This window comes from Serinus canaria, chromosome 1 (assembly GCF_022539315.1).
Source record: "Serinus canaria isolate serCan28SL12 chromosome 1, serCan2020, whole genome shotgun sequence".
Classification (NCBI taxonomy): Eukaryota; Metazoa; Chordata; class Aves; order Passeriformes; family Fringillidae; genus Serinus; species Serinus canaria.
In genome coordinates this window covers 75,589,805-75,611,031 of record NC_066313.1, presented here as the reverse complement: position 1 = coordinate 75,611,031, position 21,227 = coordinate 75,589,805, and the positions used below count along the sequence as shown (strand labels likewise).

Sequence of the window (21,227 nt, the reverse complement as noted above, 5' to 3'; positions counted from 1 at the left end):
TTCCTACATCTGCACAGCCCCTGGGCATGTGATGCTGTGGTTTGGGAGGAGGGTATGAAACCCCAAGCAGAGGGGCACAGCAAATGGAGGCAGCACAAGGCATCGCTTTGGCAGCAGGCGCAACTTGCGAGCAGAAGTGACTGTGGCACCTGAGGCCATGAATGCTCGTGCCCAGGTTGTGCAGCAGGTGATGCCTCAGGTTTTAGCTTTTATATTTTTCAGATTCTCTGCTGCTTTAGTGTGTGGGTCTGGGCTTCGTATGAGGGGACAGTAAGCTCTCTTCACAGAGCAGGCAGACAAAACAATTCCTTCTCCAGCTGGGGACCAAGGACAAATGATCCAAATCTCAGCCCAAAAGCATAAACAATGGCAGAATGGAGAGAAAAACAAGAAGGATGGGGCTTCATGGGCTAAAGCTGTAACTGCACAGTAACTCCAATATGCTAATGGACCACAACTTAAAAAAATGTGAGACCCCATGACTGGTCATCCATTTGATGACCATTTTGGGCTCGTCTTGGATGTAGCCCTGGCTGGGCTCTTGTGCTCCCCAAGGTGGATCCATTGAGGCCTCCTAATAAATACCTACTTTATTCTTCAGCTCTATCTAGTCTCTGTTCCAGGTCAGCCTTCACAAGGCATCACAGGGACTTGGGACCTGCATATCCTAAAAAGTACCACGTGAATCAAAATAAAAGAAAAGAAGGACCTATGGCAGCCTTTCAGTGCATCTCCAAAAGAGCCCTTATGGCCAAAGAACTGGGGATTCAGCTCTGGGAAACTGGAGGAGAAAATAGGTAGAAAAAAGCTGACTTGATTTATCTGCACACCTCTCCACGAGGCAACATTTAAGGAATGTTCAATTTCTATCTAATTCTAAACTAAAGGTCTGTACAACTTAGCCTTTCCTTCTCCTTAGTTAAAATGTGGTATAACTTAGCCCTGTGATACCATTTAGATTTGGTTGCTGCTGGCTTCAGAGATTATGCTCCACTAGAGGAAAATACAGAAAGATGAAAATTACATTCAAAGAAGTCATAGAGAACCTGAAACTAGCCATTCTACCTACCACTTGGACTGACTTTACATAATTTTTAGACATTTCTGAAGTTCTTATGATTATACATAGTACATTATTTAATGCCAAAAGGTAAAAAAAGCAGAAAAAAACAAAACTAGGAAATAGAGCTTTCACTGATTTCCAGTAAGATTTTCTCAACCAGTAAATTTGCTGAGACCGAGAAGGTAAGAATACATGTTCTGAATACAGTGCATATTTGGAATATGTTATTCTGTTTATAGAGCCTGAAACATCATTTCAATGTTGGTGCTTTCTGTCATGTCAGAAAGCAGTGGATCTCAAAAAAAAAAAAAGTTTTCCAAACACCATTAAACATCCAAAGGCTGGTGTTTCACTCTGCTTCAATAACGTAATATCCTTATTTTTATAGACAGAAAGAAAGGATTTGGCAAGTGTGATTAGATTTTGTGAATGTTTTCGACGTGTGAAACATCAAATGAAATTATTTTGTTTTCCTCAAATAAGCCAGGTGCCAGAGCATCCCAGCAAAAAGCTGGGACTCTTCATCAGATGAATAGTGGGAAGATTTGTTATACTCTGTCCTCAGGCACAGACCATTAATGCTGGCAGCAGAACTCTCTCAGGATCCTTACAAGTGCTCAGGAGGGCTCAGGCCACTAAGAAAACCTGGAATCTCTTGCAAATTTACACAAGCACTTTGCCTCCCATGTTCTGTCTCAGCTAGAAGTTTAATGACTAAATTTGCCTTTCCCCTTTGTATGGGTTCAAATTGTAGGGTTTTGTGATCATTTCATTGGGTAAAGTTGCCAGGTAGCTCCCCCACTGACTCGGGCCAGTGCTCCATGCCACATGCCACATGCCACAGCAGGATCAAGCTGGGAGCTCTCTGTAGCTCTCCACATGGATAAGGCAGATGTAAATTTAATGCTGGTCCCAGATCCTGAACTGAAGTATTTGCTGACTTTGTCATCCATGTTTATCGTGCCCATCAGGAACACAGATCTCCTGCACCTCAGCAGCCTCAGAGTGACTGACATTACAGGAGTACCTTGGAAATACACTTTCCATTCATTTACTCTCTCTTTAAATTTATTCCAGTTTTGTGACTGACATGGTGTGAATAGTTGTCACAACAATTTCAATGACACACAAATATTTTCTGCCATCAAGAAGAGCAGAATCATCCATCATTAGAGACATTGCCATAAGGCTATCACATGGCACAAAATACATCCTCTAATAACCTTGGCTACCTTTAGATCAGTCAGGACTGAAAAAATTCCTACCTTGGAGCCCAGACCTAAAACTTGGAGAGCAACCTGAGACTTAAATGCAAGTAAAAGAGTGCAAGTAGATGCAGAAACGTGCCACTTCCTGTATCTCACACATTTTTTTCAGGGAAAAAGAGAGTTGTGGTTTTAGCAAAGCAATATAGAGACTGGTTCAAGTGGATTTGCTCCAGTTGTGGTCATAAATGGCCCACTGTGACCTGCAGGACCTCCTGAGCTGGTGGGTGGCTTGAGAGAAGGGATCATATGATTGCTCCCCAAGGTGTTTAGTTGAAATCAGCTGGTTTAAGCAGGAGATCTTGGCTAACCAAGGGTGTTTGAAATGAAATGAGCTCAGGGTGGTCACAGAAATGTTTCAGCCTGCAGATCTAATTGGAATGTAGTCTCTGAAGTACCATGTTTGGGAGCAAAGGCCCCCAGCCTGGCCTCACAGGGCACAACCACAACTGGACGAGGACACAAATTCAGATTCTGGTGAGACAGTATTGGTTTTACCAGATTAATTGGTTTTGTCAATTTAACAAATGCTTAAATATTCTCAAAGGGGGAATATTTACCAATATACCTATTGGACTAAAAAGCTGGGTCGGCACACCTGCATTCCTCCCTGTGCTAATGATCCAAGTGACTATAAAGGAACTTGGCTAACAAAACATACCACACTCACAGATAAGCCCACAGGCCAGTTATGCTTGACAAAAATACTTTTGACAAGGAGGTGTAATTCATTGTTTAGAATCACTGAAATGTATTTTATAACTGTTATTCTCTGGCATTCACTCCAAGGGAGTAGCTGTGCTGCTTATCCAGCTGCTGAAGGCATAAGACATCCACTATAGATACAAAAGAAGTGAAAAATTTTGTCAATTTTTAAAATCTCTATATGACACAGGAGTTCCCTACATTTATGTCACATTAACTTGGTATTTCCTATCTATATTTTTAGTTTCACTTTCCAAATTTCAATCCCATTCAAATAACTTCATCTCAGACCTTGTTTTTTCCTTCAAAAACTCACTGCCATATGGAGGAAACATTAAAATTATTGGATCCAAAGTAAAAACAAAAGCAGCTTAGTGTTAGTGCAAGAGGCTTAAATCAAGACAATTAAACCTAAGTTAAACTGAAAGTAAAAATGACAAATAATTTTGGCTAGATGTTGACCACACACCAAACAGAAAATCATTGTCGTGCATGGTGGAAGCACAGAGTCCTCAAAAAAAGATCACCATCTTCAGAAACAGTGAAATATACTTCCAAGAGAAATCCATGCTCTAAGCAGACAAGAAAAATCTCTAGCAGGAGTAATTTTGAGAAGAGGCTGCCTTTCAGAGTTTCACCAGGGGATCACTCACTGCCACGCAACCAAGTGATTGCCTACCATTTTGGGAAGAAGGTCATGTGGTGTTTTCAGCATGGACAGGACCCGGGATAATCCTTCTGCAGCCCAGCTTTCCTCTCCTGTTTGTTATTTTAATGCCTTGGTTTATACTTAATGCTGCTGTGAGTGACAGCTACTATGACAGCCGCCTGTGCATCTCCCAGATAACGACGGCTGGCCTCATTAACCACTGTGGCCTTGGGGTATTTAGAAGTAGCCTTCAGTTGTTCAGGTTTTAACAGAATAGTTGAAAATGAGACTGCTACACTTGGTGACCATAGTATGAATTCAGTCTTTTCCACGTATAAAAATCTTCTCAGTGTTCATTGCCAGGAATAAACCTGGCCCCTCAGAAATGCCAAATTTTTGATGTTTAATTTGTAATGTTACCGATTTGCTGATAGCAATCTGTGATCCTCCACCACAGCCTTCCATGCTGCTTCACAAAGACCACCAGGTGTGGATTGCTAAGACGGACCTGCAGGCCCTAACTGAAATTTAGACAGGAGCTCCTGTCACAATGAACAACAGCTAATGGAGAGGAGGAAATAACCCCAACAAACACCTGGCCAATTTGTTGAGCTCCCAGGGCAGGCAGTGAGATAATGGAATAAACGGCCCAAAGTTATAATGAAAGCGGTGGGTAATAATTATTTGTTTAATAATTATTGCTCTCTAATTTGTTAGCTCTATCCAATCTCCTTTACTCCAGCTGTGGATGTTGCCACTGCTCATAAGACATGGAGGCAAATACCTGCTTCTTCCTATGCCTTCACTACTCTATTGAAGCTGTGCTAAAAAGTAAAAGAGAAAGAAATGTTTGCATCCACACAAATAAATGTGAAGTGCTGGAACATGTCCATACCAAACTGGACCCTCTGGCTTGTGTAGCATCTGCAGACAAGCCCTCTCCTTTTCCCTTTCATTTCAGACAGCCCAGATTTTCTTTTGAAGCTCACCTGTGGTAAATACAGCTCTTATTATTGGTTCCTACAAACCTTTTAAGAGCATATTTATTTGTTTTTCCATGAACTTCTTCCTGTGTGACAAGCCCCGACTTAGGTGGATTTCTGCTCTATACCGTATATGAACCAGCAGTGCTGCAGCTTTATCTGTATTTGCTCAGGCTGTGAGATTCAAAGTTGAGTGAAACTGCAAGAGGGAGTATTTGTCCTTGCTGTCATCTATTTGCAGCCCAAGAACTTAGCATTTGTCATGAAATTTCTGTTTCCTACTTATCCCCATTTTTTGGGGTTTAAGGGTTTTGTTTTTGTTTTTTTGGTTTTTTTTTTTTTTTTTTTTTTTTTTTTTTTTTTTTTTTTTTTTTTTTTTTTTTTGTTACATCAAACTCTAGGGGTTTCTGTTGGGTATTTATATGAACATTGTGCAATTGGAGCAATGAGAAGTGTATTTCTGCATCAAAGTACATGGTGGATGGCTTGCTCAGGTTATTTTACCAGCAATTCTCTGAAGTGTCAGGGATGGGTGGGACAGGAGACAGTGTCCCATGCAACACAACCAAGATTACAAGTTCTGTCCCATTCTGTGCAGCAACGGGCCTTCACTAACCTGTTGGCAAAGCTGTTTCAAAGGACAAAAAGATAGACACAGTAACCTTAACATAATACATTGGTCAAGAAAATCTCCAGGGATTTAGTCACATTCTTAATCTGCCTACTTAATTTGTCTGCTAGTCTTGGTCTATTCAGAAATTCAGTTCTGGATCTAAGATGTCTCTTCCAGCAAAACCCCCCACTTGAAGCAGGTAACAGACTGAGAGAAAAGACTTGAGTTTAATAAACCACCAGCTTCCTGTTGCATTAGTCAATTCTTTGTTTGGACTCTGCCCCCTGGGTGTGGATAGTGTCCTTTTTAAAGAGAAGGAAGCCTCTCTCTAATTTTTATCCATTGTTACTACAGTCACCCAGCTTTCTGGGATAAACAGCAAATTTAAGGCCACCCGCTGTTTCTCCTTTGCCTTGCCCTCCACCTGCCTTGGGGCTGCCCTGATCTGACATCCTGCAGCAGGAGAACACGTATGATTTAGCTCTGTTGCTGTCACAATAGCCTGCAGACATAGACAGAGCAACAGAACATCAGTTTCTTCTCAGCTGTCTTGATAGCCTTCCTCCAGTAGGTAAAGAGTAGTTTCCAGCAGGAAAGTGGAAAGGGCTCCGTGTGAGAACTTGCAGAAGAATGTAGGAAGCAGATCTGATTTTCTCCATTTCGTAGCTCATAAGCAAGGCTGGAGAAGAAATGTCACAACCCTACTGATTCTTGTATCCTTGGGGCTACGAAGGGAGAGGATGGGACATCATGGAAGCCCACTGACCTCCTCAGTAATATCCCAAAGCAACTAATTACTGGTGCATGAAATAGGTGGGAGCTGAACACAGCCCACCTGCCTTTACCAGCCTCCAGAGAATGAGAAGTTTGCTTGCCTTCTGCAACACAGAGGGCAAGCAGAGACCAGACTGTGCATGTGTCTGCCCTGCTGGGACATCACTTTTCTTAGTTGCACATTTCCCTTCTTCATGTCATGTAGCCAAGTCAGTTTAATGATTTCATACACCTCAACCAAATGCATAATGGTAAACAAATCAAAATATAGTAATGGGAAATTGGGAAAATATCAGGAAGACCATCTCCTCTACCTGAACAATTTCCCCAAAAGAGAGATGAAATTGACCTGATATAATTACTGAAAAAAACCCCAACATACCCCTGAGCAAAACCCCCAGCAATCAACCCTGCTCCCCCCACCCCCAAAAAAAACCCCAAACCCCAACCAAACCACCCACACAAGCCACATTAAGTCTTAAGTCTTGCAGCAGCATCAGCAAAACAGCAATTGTGCTGAATTGTTTGAAAACAAGGCATTGGCACTATTGAACTGAGAAGCTGGAATGTGCCATTCTGCCCACCTCACTGCCCAGGCTGGACAGCCTCTCAGGATACCCTGTAGGGACCCTATCTGAAGCAGCCTTTTGTAGTGAACTTAGAAAAACTGTTTGAAGGTATCAGAATGGGTTCCTGAGTAAGGAAAATAAATCTTTATAAAGCAAGGCTTTACAAATACAGTGAACTCTAGAGGGCTCTTGCTAGCAGCGTGCCCATACTAAACGCAGGAAACGCATTGTTAGCACATTCACCAATGAATTATTTGGTTAATTACTGTTCTTTGCCAAGATTTTAGGCTGTGCACTTCCAGAAACTTTGGATGCATGTTTAAAGATCTAATGCTAAATCCCTCCAGTAGACTGCTTTGGTCAAACCTTCCTATCATGCCCTTGCCTCTACTCCTGCACCCTGTATTTGTGTGTGTGCTGTGGCCAGCAGGCAATGCTCAGATAGCTGAGGGAAGGGAGAACTTCAACTGCATTTTCATTGGAAGTCCTGGAATCCTGGCAAGTGGCAAGAATGTGCCATCACCCAAACATGACAGGCTTCATTTGTAATCTTCTGGCTTATCTGATTTACAAGAGTTAACTACTCTCATCTCATCAACAGCAAGTTCCAGATGTTTCACATAAGAAGAAATAGTGCATGATGGCAGCTGTACAGTAATCAACTGATAAATTAAGTCTCTCAGTAGTCCCTGAAGGTTTGTGCTTTAATCTGAAGTGTCACACACTTGTGTAGGCACATATACCCGAAATAATTCTTTAAAGTAACAGGAGAATTATTTAATGAGCCTGTTGAGGAACACATATTTATGGAGATATGAAAATAAATAGATCACTAGTGGCTGACATAAGGAGAAACAGCGGGGTACTGAGAATAAAAAAAATTAAATTAGAGGTGAATTGTAGGAAGCAGTGTATCTGGGACAAGAACATCTCTGCACAAGTAATCTCCCTTCCTTTAAGGAAATATATAGCTGTGATGGGCAGCTGGAGATACAGCTGCCCCCAGAAATGAAGGTGGGATCCAAACTGGTAAAGATGTCCAAACAGAAAGAGCATGGCCTGTACTTCATGGAAAAAACTTATGGACATGTGTCCACACCAGCTAAGCTTACTGAAGTTCTTGCTCAATTCCTGGAGCAGAAACACTAAACCAAACACGGTGCTAAACCAAACACTCAATTAAAAGGAGGAAAAAACCAAAAAACCAAAACCAAAAAGCACCCCTGCTCCCCAACACCGCACCCCCCTCCCCCCCGAAAAAAAACCGACCAAAAAGCAGGGTGGGGGGAAAGTATGTCTGACTATTACCATTCTGTGATTCTATGCTCACTGCTGTGCTTTATCAGCCATTAAACACAAAAACATCTACAGCTCTTAAGGATTTACCAGACTTTCATTACAGAATTTCATGTAACTTACTTCTTACCTGTGAAACTCAGGATCGCCATCAGGTGAGTTACAATTCAGTGAGAAACCTCAGTTTTGAACTAACTCTGCACCACCCATGTCATCAGGACCAACTGCAGCAGCCCCTCCCCAGCATTCTCACAAAGCTTTGCAGCAAAATTTGGCCACAATTCCACTCCACAGACCAAAGTCATATACTAAAACCACTCCCTTTCAAGGTCTCTCACTTCTTCCCTACCTTGCCTGAAATATAGACGAGCTCCAGCCTACTTAAGAGATTGGTGGTTTTGCCTTTACCAGTATTAGCAAAACATTTCACCTTTTTGATTTGTACATCAGTTCAAACAGGACTTGGTTGGTGCCTCCCAGCCCTTCAAAAGAGATATTTAGATCAGCGTAACTGAGCACCTCAGGTGCCTGCCAGAATTTTGTCGTTTCACCTCTTGTCCGCATTTCCAGACTTTTCCAGAAGGCATTCCTCACTGCCTTTTGCCCTGAAAATGGCATAAAAAGCCTCAAGACACTATGACTGGTTCACAGTCAACTAATATGTATAACATTGCTTACAAGATCCAGCCGAGCAGCTGAAGGCACACACAACCTGTATGACCACAGAAACCTGAGGGTTCTCACAGGTGTTCAAACATGGCCAAGCTTTTGTATAAGAAGGGAAGCTACAGACTAAAGATGGCTCAATGAGCCTGCTGTGGTGAGTGACAGCTTGCCACAAAGCTGCTTTCTCGTTTCTTGTGGAGAAAGAAAATCAGGACACCAACTCCCACATCCATATCACATTTTCAAAGTATGATTTGGACCAAGGATTCCTTTCAGACTAAATTTGGCAGTGACGGGCCTCTTTTTCAGAATCTGAACAATAAGTTTTAAAATTATTTATCAGGCACCAAAAAATTGACACTTCCTATGAAGTGTTTTGTCCAAATTTGCCGTCTTCCTGCAGCTCAGCAATTTGTCCTACCTCTTAACCCTCTTAATTTACATTTTCTCAGACACTCATGCCATAAGTGCAATTTAAGAAAATACTGGGTAATACATTAAGATTTTGGAAAAGCTCAGTATTTTGAAAGTTTAGACAAAATAACAGGTCTCCCAAGAGGAAAACAGATACAAGTATACAGTAGAACGCTTAAATGCCCTAACACACACCAAAAGCTTAAATTCTAGAAAAACATTTAAAATTATCTGAGGCAGTAATGTGTCACAAGGGCAAAACAACTTTAGAACAGCTCTTCTGTAAAATCTGTGATGTATTAAACTTTCTGAATTGTCTCACACTGAAGTAGTCCGCACTGAAACATTACAATTGTGAAACAATTCAAGCAAGGCTGCTTGAAAAGCTGTGTATGCAGCAGGTTTAGATTCCAGAAGATAGTAACACATTTCACAGACTGCCTTTAAAGCTGGAAATAAAATACTTGAGAAGCTGCCACAAATTGTCAAGTAGTCTGTAGAAAAATCCCCAGGAAAATACAGCCATCAGTTTCAAACCCACATGCACACCACAGTGGCTTCATGTAACTACTATTAATCTGACTTTTAAAACAGCAATTGTAAATACATCACAAAAATCTGGGGTTTTGAATTTGAATTTCAATAGCAGGTAACTGAGTCATGTTTCTCAAATGAAGTATCCCTATTTGTGTAAAAACGACTGGTGATTTCAGGCGGTGACTATACAGTAGGTGGTCACAAAACCACGGATATGAAGACTATTCTAACAAACATTTGAATCAAGAGTCACGCTACAGTTCACTGCAGCAGTAAAGAGCAAACACTTACCATACTCACCCTTTTCCTGTTTTGAACACAAAGCATAGAAGATTTACCTAAAATCAGCATTTCCTAGTGACTACATGCTGGGAGGGGCACAAGAACAAACCTGTCCACATCTGAGCAGAGCTGTGTCTGGCAACAGGCAGAGCACCAGTGCTATGGTTCATCTGGGAAGGGATGTGGAGCACTTCAATTTTGGGAATGCCTCCTGAAGCCTTTATGTGACAACTTTTGAGAGGTTAATAATGACAAATTACCTTAACCAAGGATATTTTTATTGGGTCCAATATTCAAGCATCATCAGGTTAAGGTCCTATAGAAAAGTAAACTGGTAAGAATAAAACCCCCCAACCTTATGAATAGCAATTGGTACATGAAGTTTAATTTTAAATAAAATTGTACCAGCCAAATTGTGTTATGAATCTAAAACTACCAAACAAGGTTTGAACAAAATACTCCATTTCAAAAAAAGGCAAATATAGGTTTAATGCCAGTCATCCAAAATTGACATTAGTCTTTTAATATAAAGCAAAAATAGTAATTTTCTTTTATTTTTTTAACCTACATTAAGTACAGTCAGCAATAGTTGCTCTATAGAATATGCATCATTGAGATCTAAAAGCAAGATCAGCAGAGAATGCTGACTCATGCATTTTAAGATCTTCTCAACATAGTGACAACTCCATAGCAATCTCTGGGTTAAGGACTGGATTAATGCTGCAGAGAGGCTTTGTTAAATGGGTGTATAATTTAGTTCCCATGCGCCACAATCACATGTCCATGTTATAGCCATTAAGCACAAATTATAATTCTTGCAGATCTAAATGTGTGTCAATATACATTAAACCATAGAAAATGCCATAAAATACTCTATGCAATCTGTAGGCATCTGTCTTCAATATAATTGTATTTACATATTTTTATGAACTTCTAATATGTAATAAGTCAATGAAGACATTTTTACAACATTTATTGGATTATGAATTTATAAATTCAAGGACTCAGAGGCACATAGTTTAAAAGGCCAAGAACACCAAAACTAATTAAGTCACAGAAATCAGAGTATTTATGGACGTAACACCAGTAAAAAATAAAAATCACATCCAGACTAAAAGCAACACTTCTTAAAGAGTCATCCTTCAAAGTTAGCATAATAAAAAGTTCTCATTTCCCTCAAAGAAAAATAAATCATCCCACCTACCAAGCTAGAAAAACCTATTTACAGTTGTACTTTGATCAGAAGTATCATTAAGTTGTGTAATACAGCCACTTCTATTTTGCCATTAGAATGTAACATTTCTTTTAAAGTATAGTTGTATTTACAAATGCATAAATATCATAACTCTGATCTTCATTAAGGTTTGAATGAAAACAGGTTGTTAAGTCACAATACAAACGTGTTAGTGGAAAAGTAGGTGCATTTCAGTATCATTCTCAAAGAACAGGAAGCCAATACTTCTGATAAAGCTCAAGTTCATCAACGAGACCAGGTTTTTAAGTTATGTTAATGAAGACTAAACCTCTTCTGTGTTAACTCTTTACATTGGTTTCTTCAGTCAACTTTCACTACGCTGTATATTTTGGTTACAAACCAAAAGCATGCAAAGAATCCAATTGTCCCTAAAAGAGAGAAAACAGAACATGACATGTTACAACACTGACACAGGAGACATTAATTTCTATCTGTAGTTTATAAGTCAGGATGTATGTATATGTGATCTGCTGTCCTTAGCCTTCAGTACATCAATCAGATCAGATAATGGAAAGTCACAGACAGTAATTGGACCTTATAGGCATCAACTACTCTGTAACCTCTCATTATTTTCAGAAGCATAAAACAGATCATGTGAAACACTCTAGTAGTAAGATGCTTCTGTTTACTTTTTTTTCTCGTTGTTCCAGTATGCTGCAGTCCCACTCCTTCACACTGCTCCATTTCACCCTTTCTCAGTGACTACTCACACACACTTTATCTCATCTGCTGAGCTGTCAGAACATTGCTATTATGTTTAATAAACATAATAACATTATCAGAGTTTCCATTACTTAGCAATACTTTAGGGTCTTGGAAAACTAGAGCTTTTTTCAGTCTATGGAGAAATAAACTACCTTTATTTCTCCATAGACTGAGTTACTACAAATTTCAAACCATAGAGTAGTTACTACACAACTTGTAGTCCGACTGAAAACATGTGTTACATACCTTAAAAATAAACACTTCTGAAATACTTATGACAGTCAAAAGGTACACACAGATTTGAACTAAAACTGGAGGATTAAGGCCATTTCCCTGATAACTTACTATCCTTCTAGCAGAAAAAAAAAGTGGCTTCATCCCTTCTTTTTGTGTAACTCCAAAAGAAACTTTTAACAAAAATATTATTTTGAATGCGAAATAGTTAACATAGTTGAGCTTTGTTAATCTAACTGGATTACATCAAAATTCAGTCTTAATCAGAATGATACTGGATTAAACAGCAGCTCAGAGCACCTGTTACAGGAACCTTAATTTCCCACAAAAACTAGGACAGGAAAAAAGCCCTGAAGATTATCTAATTTCTGCCTAAGTACCTCTTCTAAAATTATATGCTGAATTTATATAAGCATCAAAGAAGTTCTTTAGAGAAAAAAAAACTTCCTTTGTTTTAGATCTGGTAAGAGGGACAACAAAAGTTGTGTGGTAACTTGTTGTCTATAAAAGCTTGAAAGGAACCATGAATGATATCATGGTCATTTTTTTTCACTTTACGCTTGCTAAACTACTGATGTTTACGTGATTCATTGACTATGATACGTAGTTGTGATCCCAGCTGTGAATCAAAGATTTGTCATGTAGCTCCTGGTATTCTGCCTGCTGAGTCTGATCAATGACCTGGAATGCAGTATGGATGCAAGTGCCTGAAGCATGTGTTACACTGACATAGCAGCAGGGCATCATCAAAACCCTTCCTCCTGATCCTGACAATTTTTCACAGATGAGTAAGCAGCAGCAGAATAGTTTTCATACAACAATTATGATTTTTTCTTTTTAGCTTTTTTATCATCCTGACATGGGAAGTCAGTTGTGTTTGGGAGCAGTTTTTGCTAAATTGCTAATATGTTCTTTTGTTTAAAAAAAAAGGAGAACTGCCTGTACCTTTACCCTACCTCTGATTTCTTCTGTAAATCCTTATCTCAGAGCACTTCAGTAAATCTCAGAGAACTGAACATAATCTGCTTTTACATTCATATCAACCTAAATGGACAAAATTCTTCTCAAATCTTAAGAAACAGGATTATTTCCCCAATTTAAAAGGTAATTTGCACTTAATCTTGAGGGAAGTAGATAAAAAAATTGTTAAGCACAGTGTTTTACAATTCTGTGTAATTAATTACCTCAAGTGTATCCTCCCCTGATTTCAACACAGAAATTGAAAATTTAAAAAGCCAAGAGCATACAGACTCTGAAAACTTAGTTCTAGTTGCACAGGATGACTTGCATTTCCACTGTCCCAATTACAAACAAATGACTGCCACAAAAAGCAGCTGAAAGGGGCTGAAAATAAACCACCTCATCTTTGCATGCTTGTGAACCTAACCTAAAAATTTGCTGGCAGGTGCTGCACAGCCACTTGGTCAACTGAAAGTGAACACGTGAGCAAAGAAAAAAGGGGATGCAGTGGACACTTAATGCCTCTAGATAATGTCATGTGACATGGCTGACTCAAAAGAGTAAGGGCAAAAGATGGATATTATATGGGTATCTGAGATGCAAAAGGCAGCTAAACCACATCTCAGCATAGAAAATTATTGTAAATCCCCTTTATCTTGAATGAATCTGCTCCAGAATTAGTGCACACATCCAAAGTGAACAAAGGAGACAGGGTAAACACAATTCTGGTTTTGGGCAGAACTGTTTACTATTACAGGCAGACTTGCTGAACATCTGTTGGAAAAGCTGGTGAAACGAAAATAATTGACCTTACACTTATGTAAGGCCTTACTATTTTTCACACTTCTTTGTAAGTTTGCACCACATTTAAAATTGATCTGCATACAGCAGTACACATTCATTTCCGGTTGAACAACCACATGTCCTAGGATTTTTTAGTTCAATGAAACTATCAGTACACCCAGACCAGAGGTAAAGGTTAAGAGAAAAGCAGGGTGAGAAAGAAGAAAACCTGAGCAAGGGAGGCAGAATCTCTGATCTATGCATTCAGAATGACTTGCAAACTGGTACAGAAATGTGAATAAAAGCAGAGATGCGTAAATTACAAACTATCTGCAAGCAATGCCAAAATACATTGGACTGACTTAAAATGAAGGATGGAAGATAAAACTGACCACTTTTGGGACACAGCTTGATCACTTTTCAATGAGATTATATAATGCACTCAAGTCCCATTTCTTCTTTTTAACAGGCAATGACCCAAGAAAATCCTTGCAGGCCATTGCTCCCATTCATCATCATCTGCATTCAGTCCACAAACAGCTTCAATATTTCCTTAGCTGAAGTGGATATGTCTCGAAATATTCAGTTACACTTAAAATGAACACCATTCTTAGTTCTTTTTTCTTTCATTATTTTTGTTCTCCTAGGTTAAGCGGAAATGAAAATTCTACTTAATAGTCATAGTGAGATTTGTATTAAAAGCTCTGATGACAAGCCATTTGTAGTCTAGGAGGCCTCAAAATATAGTGTCTATACACAGATACATGTCCAAGCCTTTGGAATCATTAGAAGTCATCATCAACATGAAGCCTGAAATTATTTAACCACTGATCAGTTCAAAGTAGTCTCAGAAGTACTGCTCTGTAGGGCAGAGTATACAGAGTATCTGTATTCTGCTGGAGCAGAACACAGAATTTTTAAGATCTTTTTGAGGAGTTGGCAGCTGCTGCCTTCTTGCATCAGTCTGAAAGGAGACTTCTTGCATTTTCACTGCCATTTTTCCACCTAAAACAAGGGCTATTTCTGTCTGAGTGAAGACTACAATGGAAAATTTTGTGACCTCATCTCAATAACTGAAGAGGAAATTGAAATGCAGCACCTAAGACAGATGTATTTTCCAAACACTCACAATGAGCATTACAAGGTTCTGACAAGACTGATAAAAAAATGTTAGAGAAATTCTGTCTGCTTCCCACACCACTTCAATGCAACTGGGATAAAGGTAAATATATTCTGGAAGAGAGCAAATTAAAAAAAAAAGGCATTCTTTGCCAATCTTTATTCCCTCTCTTTCTTCCACCTATCCCATAAAATCTGCAGTTTTTATCTTGACACTGTAACTTTATACTTGATTGTGTGATTTGAAATGTGCTTCTCCAAAGACAACTAATTTAAAAAAACTTGAGTTAGTCATATGACTATCATAAAAATAAAATCTGGAAAAGCATTTATCACATATTTGTAGACCTAATTATAGGCCACCCCTCAAGTTAGCAGTAGTTTTCCCTCATCCTCACTTATCTCTTTTATTAAAGTTTGTAAGCACATAGTTGCAATATGCTACACCTGGAAAAAAATCAAAGGCATACATAAATTTATAATTCTGTAACAAGCCATAAAGATTTTTTTTGCCAAGGATTCTACTGTGCAAAACTAAAGGCAGATTCAAAATTTAAAATTCAGTTTCAATACACTTACCTGTGAAAAGGAAGAAGATCAAAACCATAATCATGGTATAACCAAAGTATAAAATGGTACTAGCTGTTCCTGTGATTTGCAGTTTAGAAAAGAAATAATGTATTGCATATATTAGGAAATAAACTGCAGTGAAGCCACTCGTGAGAAATGAACGCCACTGCCAGTGATAGTCCTAGGAGTGAGAAAAAATACAAATGCATGAGAAATATTGTGTACACCTCTAGCCCACTGATCCTACTAGTAAATGCAGAGCTACTTTCTCTATAATGACTTTTATCCAAAACTTAAGTTTTCGCAGGGTTTTTTATCTAGAGGGAGAAGAGCTATATATAATCAATACTGCTTTAATTACATCATTTTTTACATTCAAAAAATTAGGGAAAAGTAACCTAAATATCAATAGCAAATACCACAAAATACTAAAACCCCAAATAAGCCACGTGTACTTCTTTCCAGCCATAGAGATTTTTTTTCCCAAGGTTGGGCATGTCCAAAATGCATTCTGATTGAACAAAATTAATGGATTAATTTAGCACCTTCAAAAAACTGGGAGAATATAAAGATGTGATATCTGACTCAGCAATACCCAGTGCAAGGTTTTAATATTTCTTATAAGTTTTGCCAAAACTAGCCTGCTTTACTTTTTAAAGACATGGTTTAAGTACATCTCATCTAGCACTAGTGTTCATGTTGAATTCTGGAATAGTTATTTTCAATTACAAAAGCATTAACATTTTTGAAGCATTCTTAGAACATTATCAGGTTTGAAAACAGAGGAAATATTTCCTACCTCTGCACATAGATGGAAGTAGCAGAGCAATATTGTAGCCTCAGAACATGTAATAACCAAAATAATGAATACCAGAAACAGGAAGCCAAACATGTAATACATCTGGTGGGACCTATAAAAATGAGTTAAAAAAAATTAAAATGGCCATTGTGCTATTATTATTTCTTCATAGGTAGTAACATCACCTTCACCTTAAGTATTTCCCCTTCCTATTGAAATACTGTCAATTGTGCAGCCATACAATTGGCTAATTTATTTTCTAACTAAAGAATAGTAACCATGTCAGCTCAGTCTGAGAACACTTAGAAAGCAAGGCCAAAGTATGCCCCTGGTTGGGATTTTAGAGAAAGAAATGACTAAACATAATGGTGAAATCACAGTTCAAGTGAAGTCAGCATGACCTCTTCCACTGACTTCAGAAGAACCTGGATTTCACCTCACATTTCAATCAGAGGGGCAAAGCTCCAAAATAACAAGAAATGTCAAATGCTGTAGCTGTCTGTGTTGGGTAGAGGCACCTATTCAAGGTTCAGAAACAGTTTAACAAGATCCAATAACTAAATTATGCCAGAAGGAAGACAAATTCCTCACAGTAGATTAGTTTGTCAGTGAGCTCACATCAAAATTCACTTATACTGGACTACTCTATGAGGCTTTCTTTTTAAAAATAACTACTCTTTTTTAATAAAGATTTCACAAGAATTTGTTCTTGGTTCTTTTTTTTCCTCCCAAGAGTAGTAATAATTTTCTAGCCTAATTACAGCTACCAAAAATCTCAAGTTTATTTTAATAAACTTTACTACTGTCAAGTTATATGACATATACCAGCTTCAGAGCCACTTCCACATGAAGTCACAAGAGTAGCATGAGAAAACAACAAACTATCTGAAGGTAGGTCAGCTGTGAATTGCTAAGCATATCACAGCCACCTCTGTGTACACCTCAACAAGTACAAGAGGCACCAAGCATCTTTGAAATAACAAAACATTAAAAAGATATTGACATTTAAATATTATTGAAGTAGTATTATGGTAACACTGCATCCTCAAATAATCAGGGAAAGCAACTTGAAGAAAAACTTTTACAAAGAAACTGTGAAAGTCATTTTTTATGACAGAGAAAATTCGATTTATGGTGAACTTACCAAATACTATTGAGAATGAAGAACAACTGTATAAAGATACATCCAAAAGGAAGAATCCCTCCCATGATAATACCAGGTAATGGCTTTGTATAGAATGATTGCTCAGGAATCTGACGTGGAATTTGATTTGTGCGAACAGGGTGTTCAATAGCCTTTAAATGAAAATAATAAACAGTTAAATAAATAAAATATCAAACCATTTTGCTTTCTTTTTGTAATGACTGGTGGCAAAAAGTCTACTCTTTATTTTGAGCATGTGCATACCCAGCTACACTACATTTGCTTTTGCTCCATCTCTGTTACCACCACTTGCTTGGCAAACTTGCTAAAAGACAGCTCTTACTGAAAAGATAGTGACAGACATTTTGGACTTCCTTTTTAATGTTTGCCTACCTATCATCTGCTACAGAGCCTGAGCTGATTCACCACGTTTAAGCTGGGGTAGTGGTGGTGCAGATTCCTGTTTTCACCTTCTAAAAATTCCTGCATGTTGTCTTTCAGGATTTACTTAAAGATCTCACTAGGATAAACTGAAAGGACTCAATCTGGCAATTTAATCCTAATTTAAGACACATGCATGGATCAGCATGGTGGGAGAAAACAATGTAAGGCATTGTAAGATACATGCATACTTTGCATCTTTCACCTTTCATAAAGATTACATCAAAAGCATTAATAGATACTTCCTTTCTGATTTGATTTTCAAGTTTTTGTGACACCTACCACATTGTCTTATTAGCTTATCAAATCTTCCTTCCTTAAAAGAATACATACACACCTGTACAATGCAGGGGAACTTGGTGGAATTTCAACATGGTTATCAGAAAAAAAACACTGAATTAAAAAGTGCCTACTAAAACAATATTCTCTGAAGGTATTAGAGGAGACCTACAGAAAGACAGAATCCTAGCTTCCTATGCAGAAGAAAACCCACAAATGTATCTGCACTTATAGAAATTTATTTGTGGGGGCAGTAAGTAGTTTTTTAAGGAAAAAAAAAAAGAACCAATCTCATTGTTTAATGATTTGGTCACCAAATTATTAAACGTTTGGTCACAAAGAGCCCTCATAAAAATATGTAAAATTTATTGGTTTAGGAGTAAATCACAATTAATGTCAGCCAAGCAGAGATGACCATTTAGAGAACACTTATGCAAACAGATTTCACAGAACTCTAGCAATTTGATCAGCAAACATCCTCAGTGTAGAGGGCAGACAGGAACAAGAAATACGTGACAAAACCCAGAAATGCATAATTTGCTTTCCCTCATGCTTGCTGGGTCAAGTAGGTGTTTTAGTATATGAAAAAGATGCTAATTAAAATAAATCAGTGATTTGAGCATTTTTATCTGTAGCAGTCACTCAATTAAATACAATGAGAACCCAAATCACTTCAGAGAAGTATCAGTACCACCGTCCATGTGTAACAGCCTTGGAATACCAAGACTGGTTATCTAAGGCAGTTCTAAAGCAACTGAACTGAACTGGAGCCAACAGTGCAACTAGCTAAGGTGCTACCTCAGTCATGGCCTATGCAGAGAAAAATATTTGTGCGTGTTTATGTATGTATACACTTAAAAAAACAACTTCTCAGAAACACTTACATTTTTCTTAAACCCAAAATAGGCACCAATAAACGTCAGTGGTACAGATATGCAAAACCAGAGTGCCAAAATAGCAACCAAGGTACCGAACGGAATAGCTGCTGAAGAGCCCTCTCCCCAGAGAATGAGGTTCATGATAAAAAAATCCGCAAATACAATTCTGAAAAACACAGAGCACATTTAGAGCAAAGAAATACTTCTGAACATTTAGTAACCTTGACAAAACAATGGCACTGTTTTGAGATTTTAGCACAAATCTCTGCTAAAACCAAGTGACACACAAAAAATATGAAAACAAAGAGATCAGACAAGCAATTCTTTGTTAATCTAGTGGGACTGAACTCCAGCAGGCACTGACGTTCCAACTAAGCTATTTCAAATATATGCTTGTCTTAACTACACTTCAGGGTAAGACTGCTTGCTGTGATTAAACGGAAAAAATTATCAGAGTGTTATATATTATATGACACTATATAAGACTGACTACAGTGCAGTCAGAATAGTGCAGTCCAGAGAATAAAAGAAAACAATGAAAAAGTGGGCCTAAAACTTACTACTATCATAATGCTTTTTCCTAATCAACCTTTTCACATGGTGAGAGTAAACAAATGCTTACCAAAAAAAATCCAAGGATGAGATGCCACTAACTTACTCATCTTTGTCAAAAGCACCATGATACTCTTGTAGCTCCCAGAATAAAGGGACAATGTAAGATTTACTTGTATAGCTGAAACCTAAAAAATTAGCTATGCACATCAGAGAAACAATTTAATTCTCTTAATCATGACAATATTCTCTACTTACCCAGGACAAAGGAATGATGTCAACAGGACATTTGTTTTCCATTTCTCACCTCCAAATGCTGTATATTAAAACATTTGACAGACATTAAAACATGCATTAAGCTCAACTATTAATTTTCCAGTTCATTTACCTGTTATACTTAGCTTGCAAATACTCAAATAACGTGCTATCATGCCCAAAACTTGTAAATTTAAATATTCAGTAATAAAATTGGATTTCCTTATCCTATTGCTTAACCACAGAACTTCAAAGCAAAACATCTCAGACCAAGGTCAGGAAAGGTATCCAACTAAAATTGTGTTTCTGACAACTTTATCTACTAAAAGGAGGAAACAGATTTGCAGTATTTCTAAACCTTTAAAAAAATGTTTTAAACCTGGAGTGATTAAGAAATTTAAGCTTTCTAGCATTTGACTGCAGGTTTCAGTAGGTAAAGATACATTTATATGTGAAAACCAAGCTTAACAGTTTTCTTGAAATAATTCTTGCCTATGAATCTTACAGAAAAGTCAAAACTAACATGCTTACAGAAGTAGTGATGTTTTCTTGAGTCTTAACAGCATTAAGCAGTGGTGATACCAAAAGACCAAAGATAGCTTTTTTAAGAAAATCTTTGAATTTGCACTATGCTGATAAAAATTCTAGTCAATACACTTTCAAATGAAAATATCCTGCTGGAGTGCAGTGAAGCTGATAATTTCATCTGAGCACTGCCATAATGACATGCTTCTTTATTTCAAGAGTCAGAAGTGATTACAGTTAGAGTGATTTTAATTAAGTTTCTATTTCTTCATAAAAACTTGGTAGAATGTGACAGCAGTTATTAAGATTAACCATTTAATTCCAACTCAGGTTTCACTTTTTAAATGCAATTTTGGAAAAAAAACCCTACTTCTAAAATTGGATATCCATTTCAGTTGCATTTTGTTTTATGCATCATATTATTTCTATACTATAAAAAACCCCCCATTCATGTTTACATGCTCTAATACAGGGTATAAACCACTTCCTGTTATAACAAAAATATCTCTGGATCAGTCACTCACTATCTTAGTAATTAAACACAACATTCAAGTATCAACTAAGTGATTACCAATAAGTAAAATATTAAATTTTATCCTTAATAATTAGATTTCCACCAAAGACACAGGATTCAATTTACCATCAATACACTTCAAAATATCCTTCAAAACACACAGCATACACCATAATATAAAGAATAATTCTATCATCAATTATATTCTTAGTACTAAAATTTCCTTCTGTTTAAGTCTAACTGGCCTGGATATTAGAATACTTCACTTTCACGTCACCACCACTATGTAAAAACTCCCTACAAGATACAAGCTCACTTTTCCCACTGGTTATCCCCACATGAAAATTACAAAATGGTAAGAAGAATGATCTCCAATATCTACTGCCAGGCTGAAGTTC

At 37.8% G+C, this 21,227-nt stretch overlaps 1 protein-coding gene across 2 annotated transcripts in view; it reads right to left on the bottom strand.

Annotated features, from left to right (window-relative positions):
* Positions 1-10,772: 10,772 nt before the first annotated feature.
* TM9SF2 (transmembrane 9 superfamily member 2) overlaps positions 10,773-21,227 on the bottom strand; it is a 30,120-nt gene continuing 19,665 nt past the window's right edge. For both annotated transcript variants that reach the window (XM_050974293.1, XM_018908794.3), the window contains exons 12-17: positions 19,794-19,851; positions 18,990-19,149; positions 17,386-17,537; positions 16,242-16,353; positions 15,452-15,623; positions 10,773-11,439 (exon numbers count right to left, since the gene is read on the bottom strand). In XM_050974293.1, coding sequence (XP_050830250.1) covers positions 11,372-11,439; positions 15,452-15,623; positions 16,242-16,353; positions 17,386-17,537; positions 18,990-19,149; positions 19,794-19,851 — 722 coding nt within the window. In that variant the 3' untranslated portion in view covers positions 10,773-11,371. The remainder of the gene's footprint in view (positions 11,440-15,451; positions 15,624-16,241; positions 16,354-17,385; positions 17,538-18,989; positions 19,150-19,793; positions 19,852-21,227) is intronic.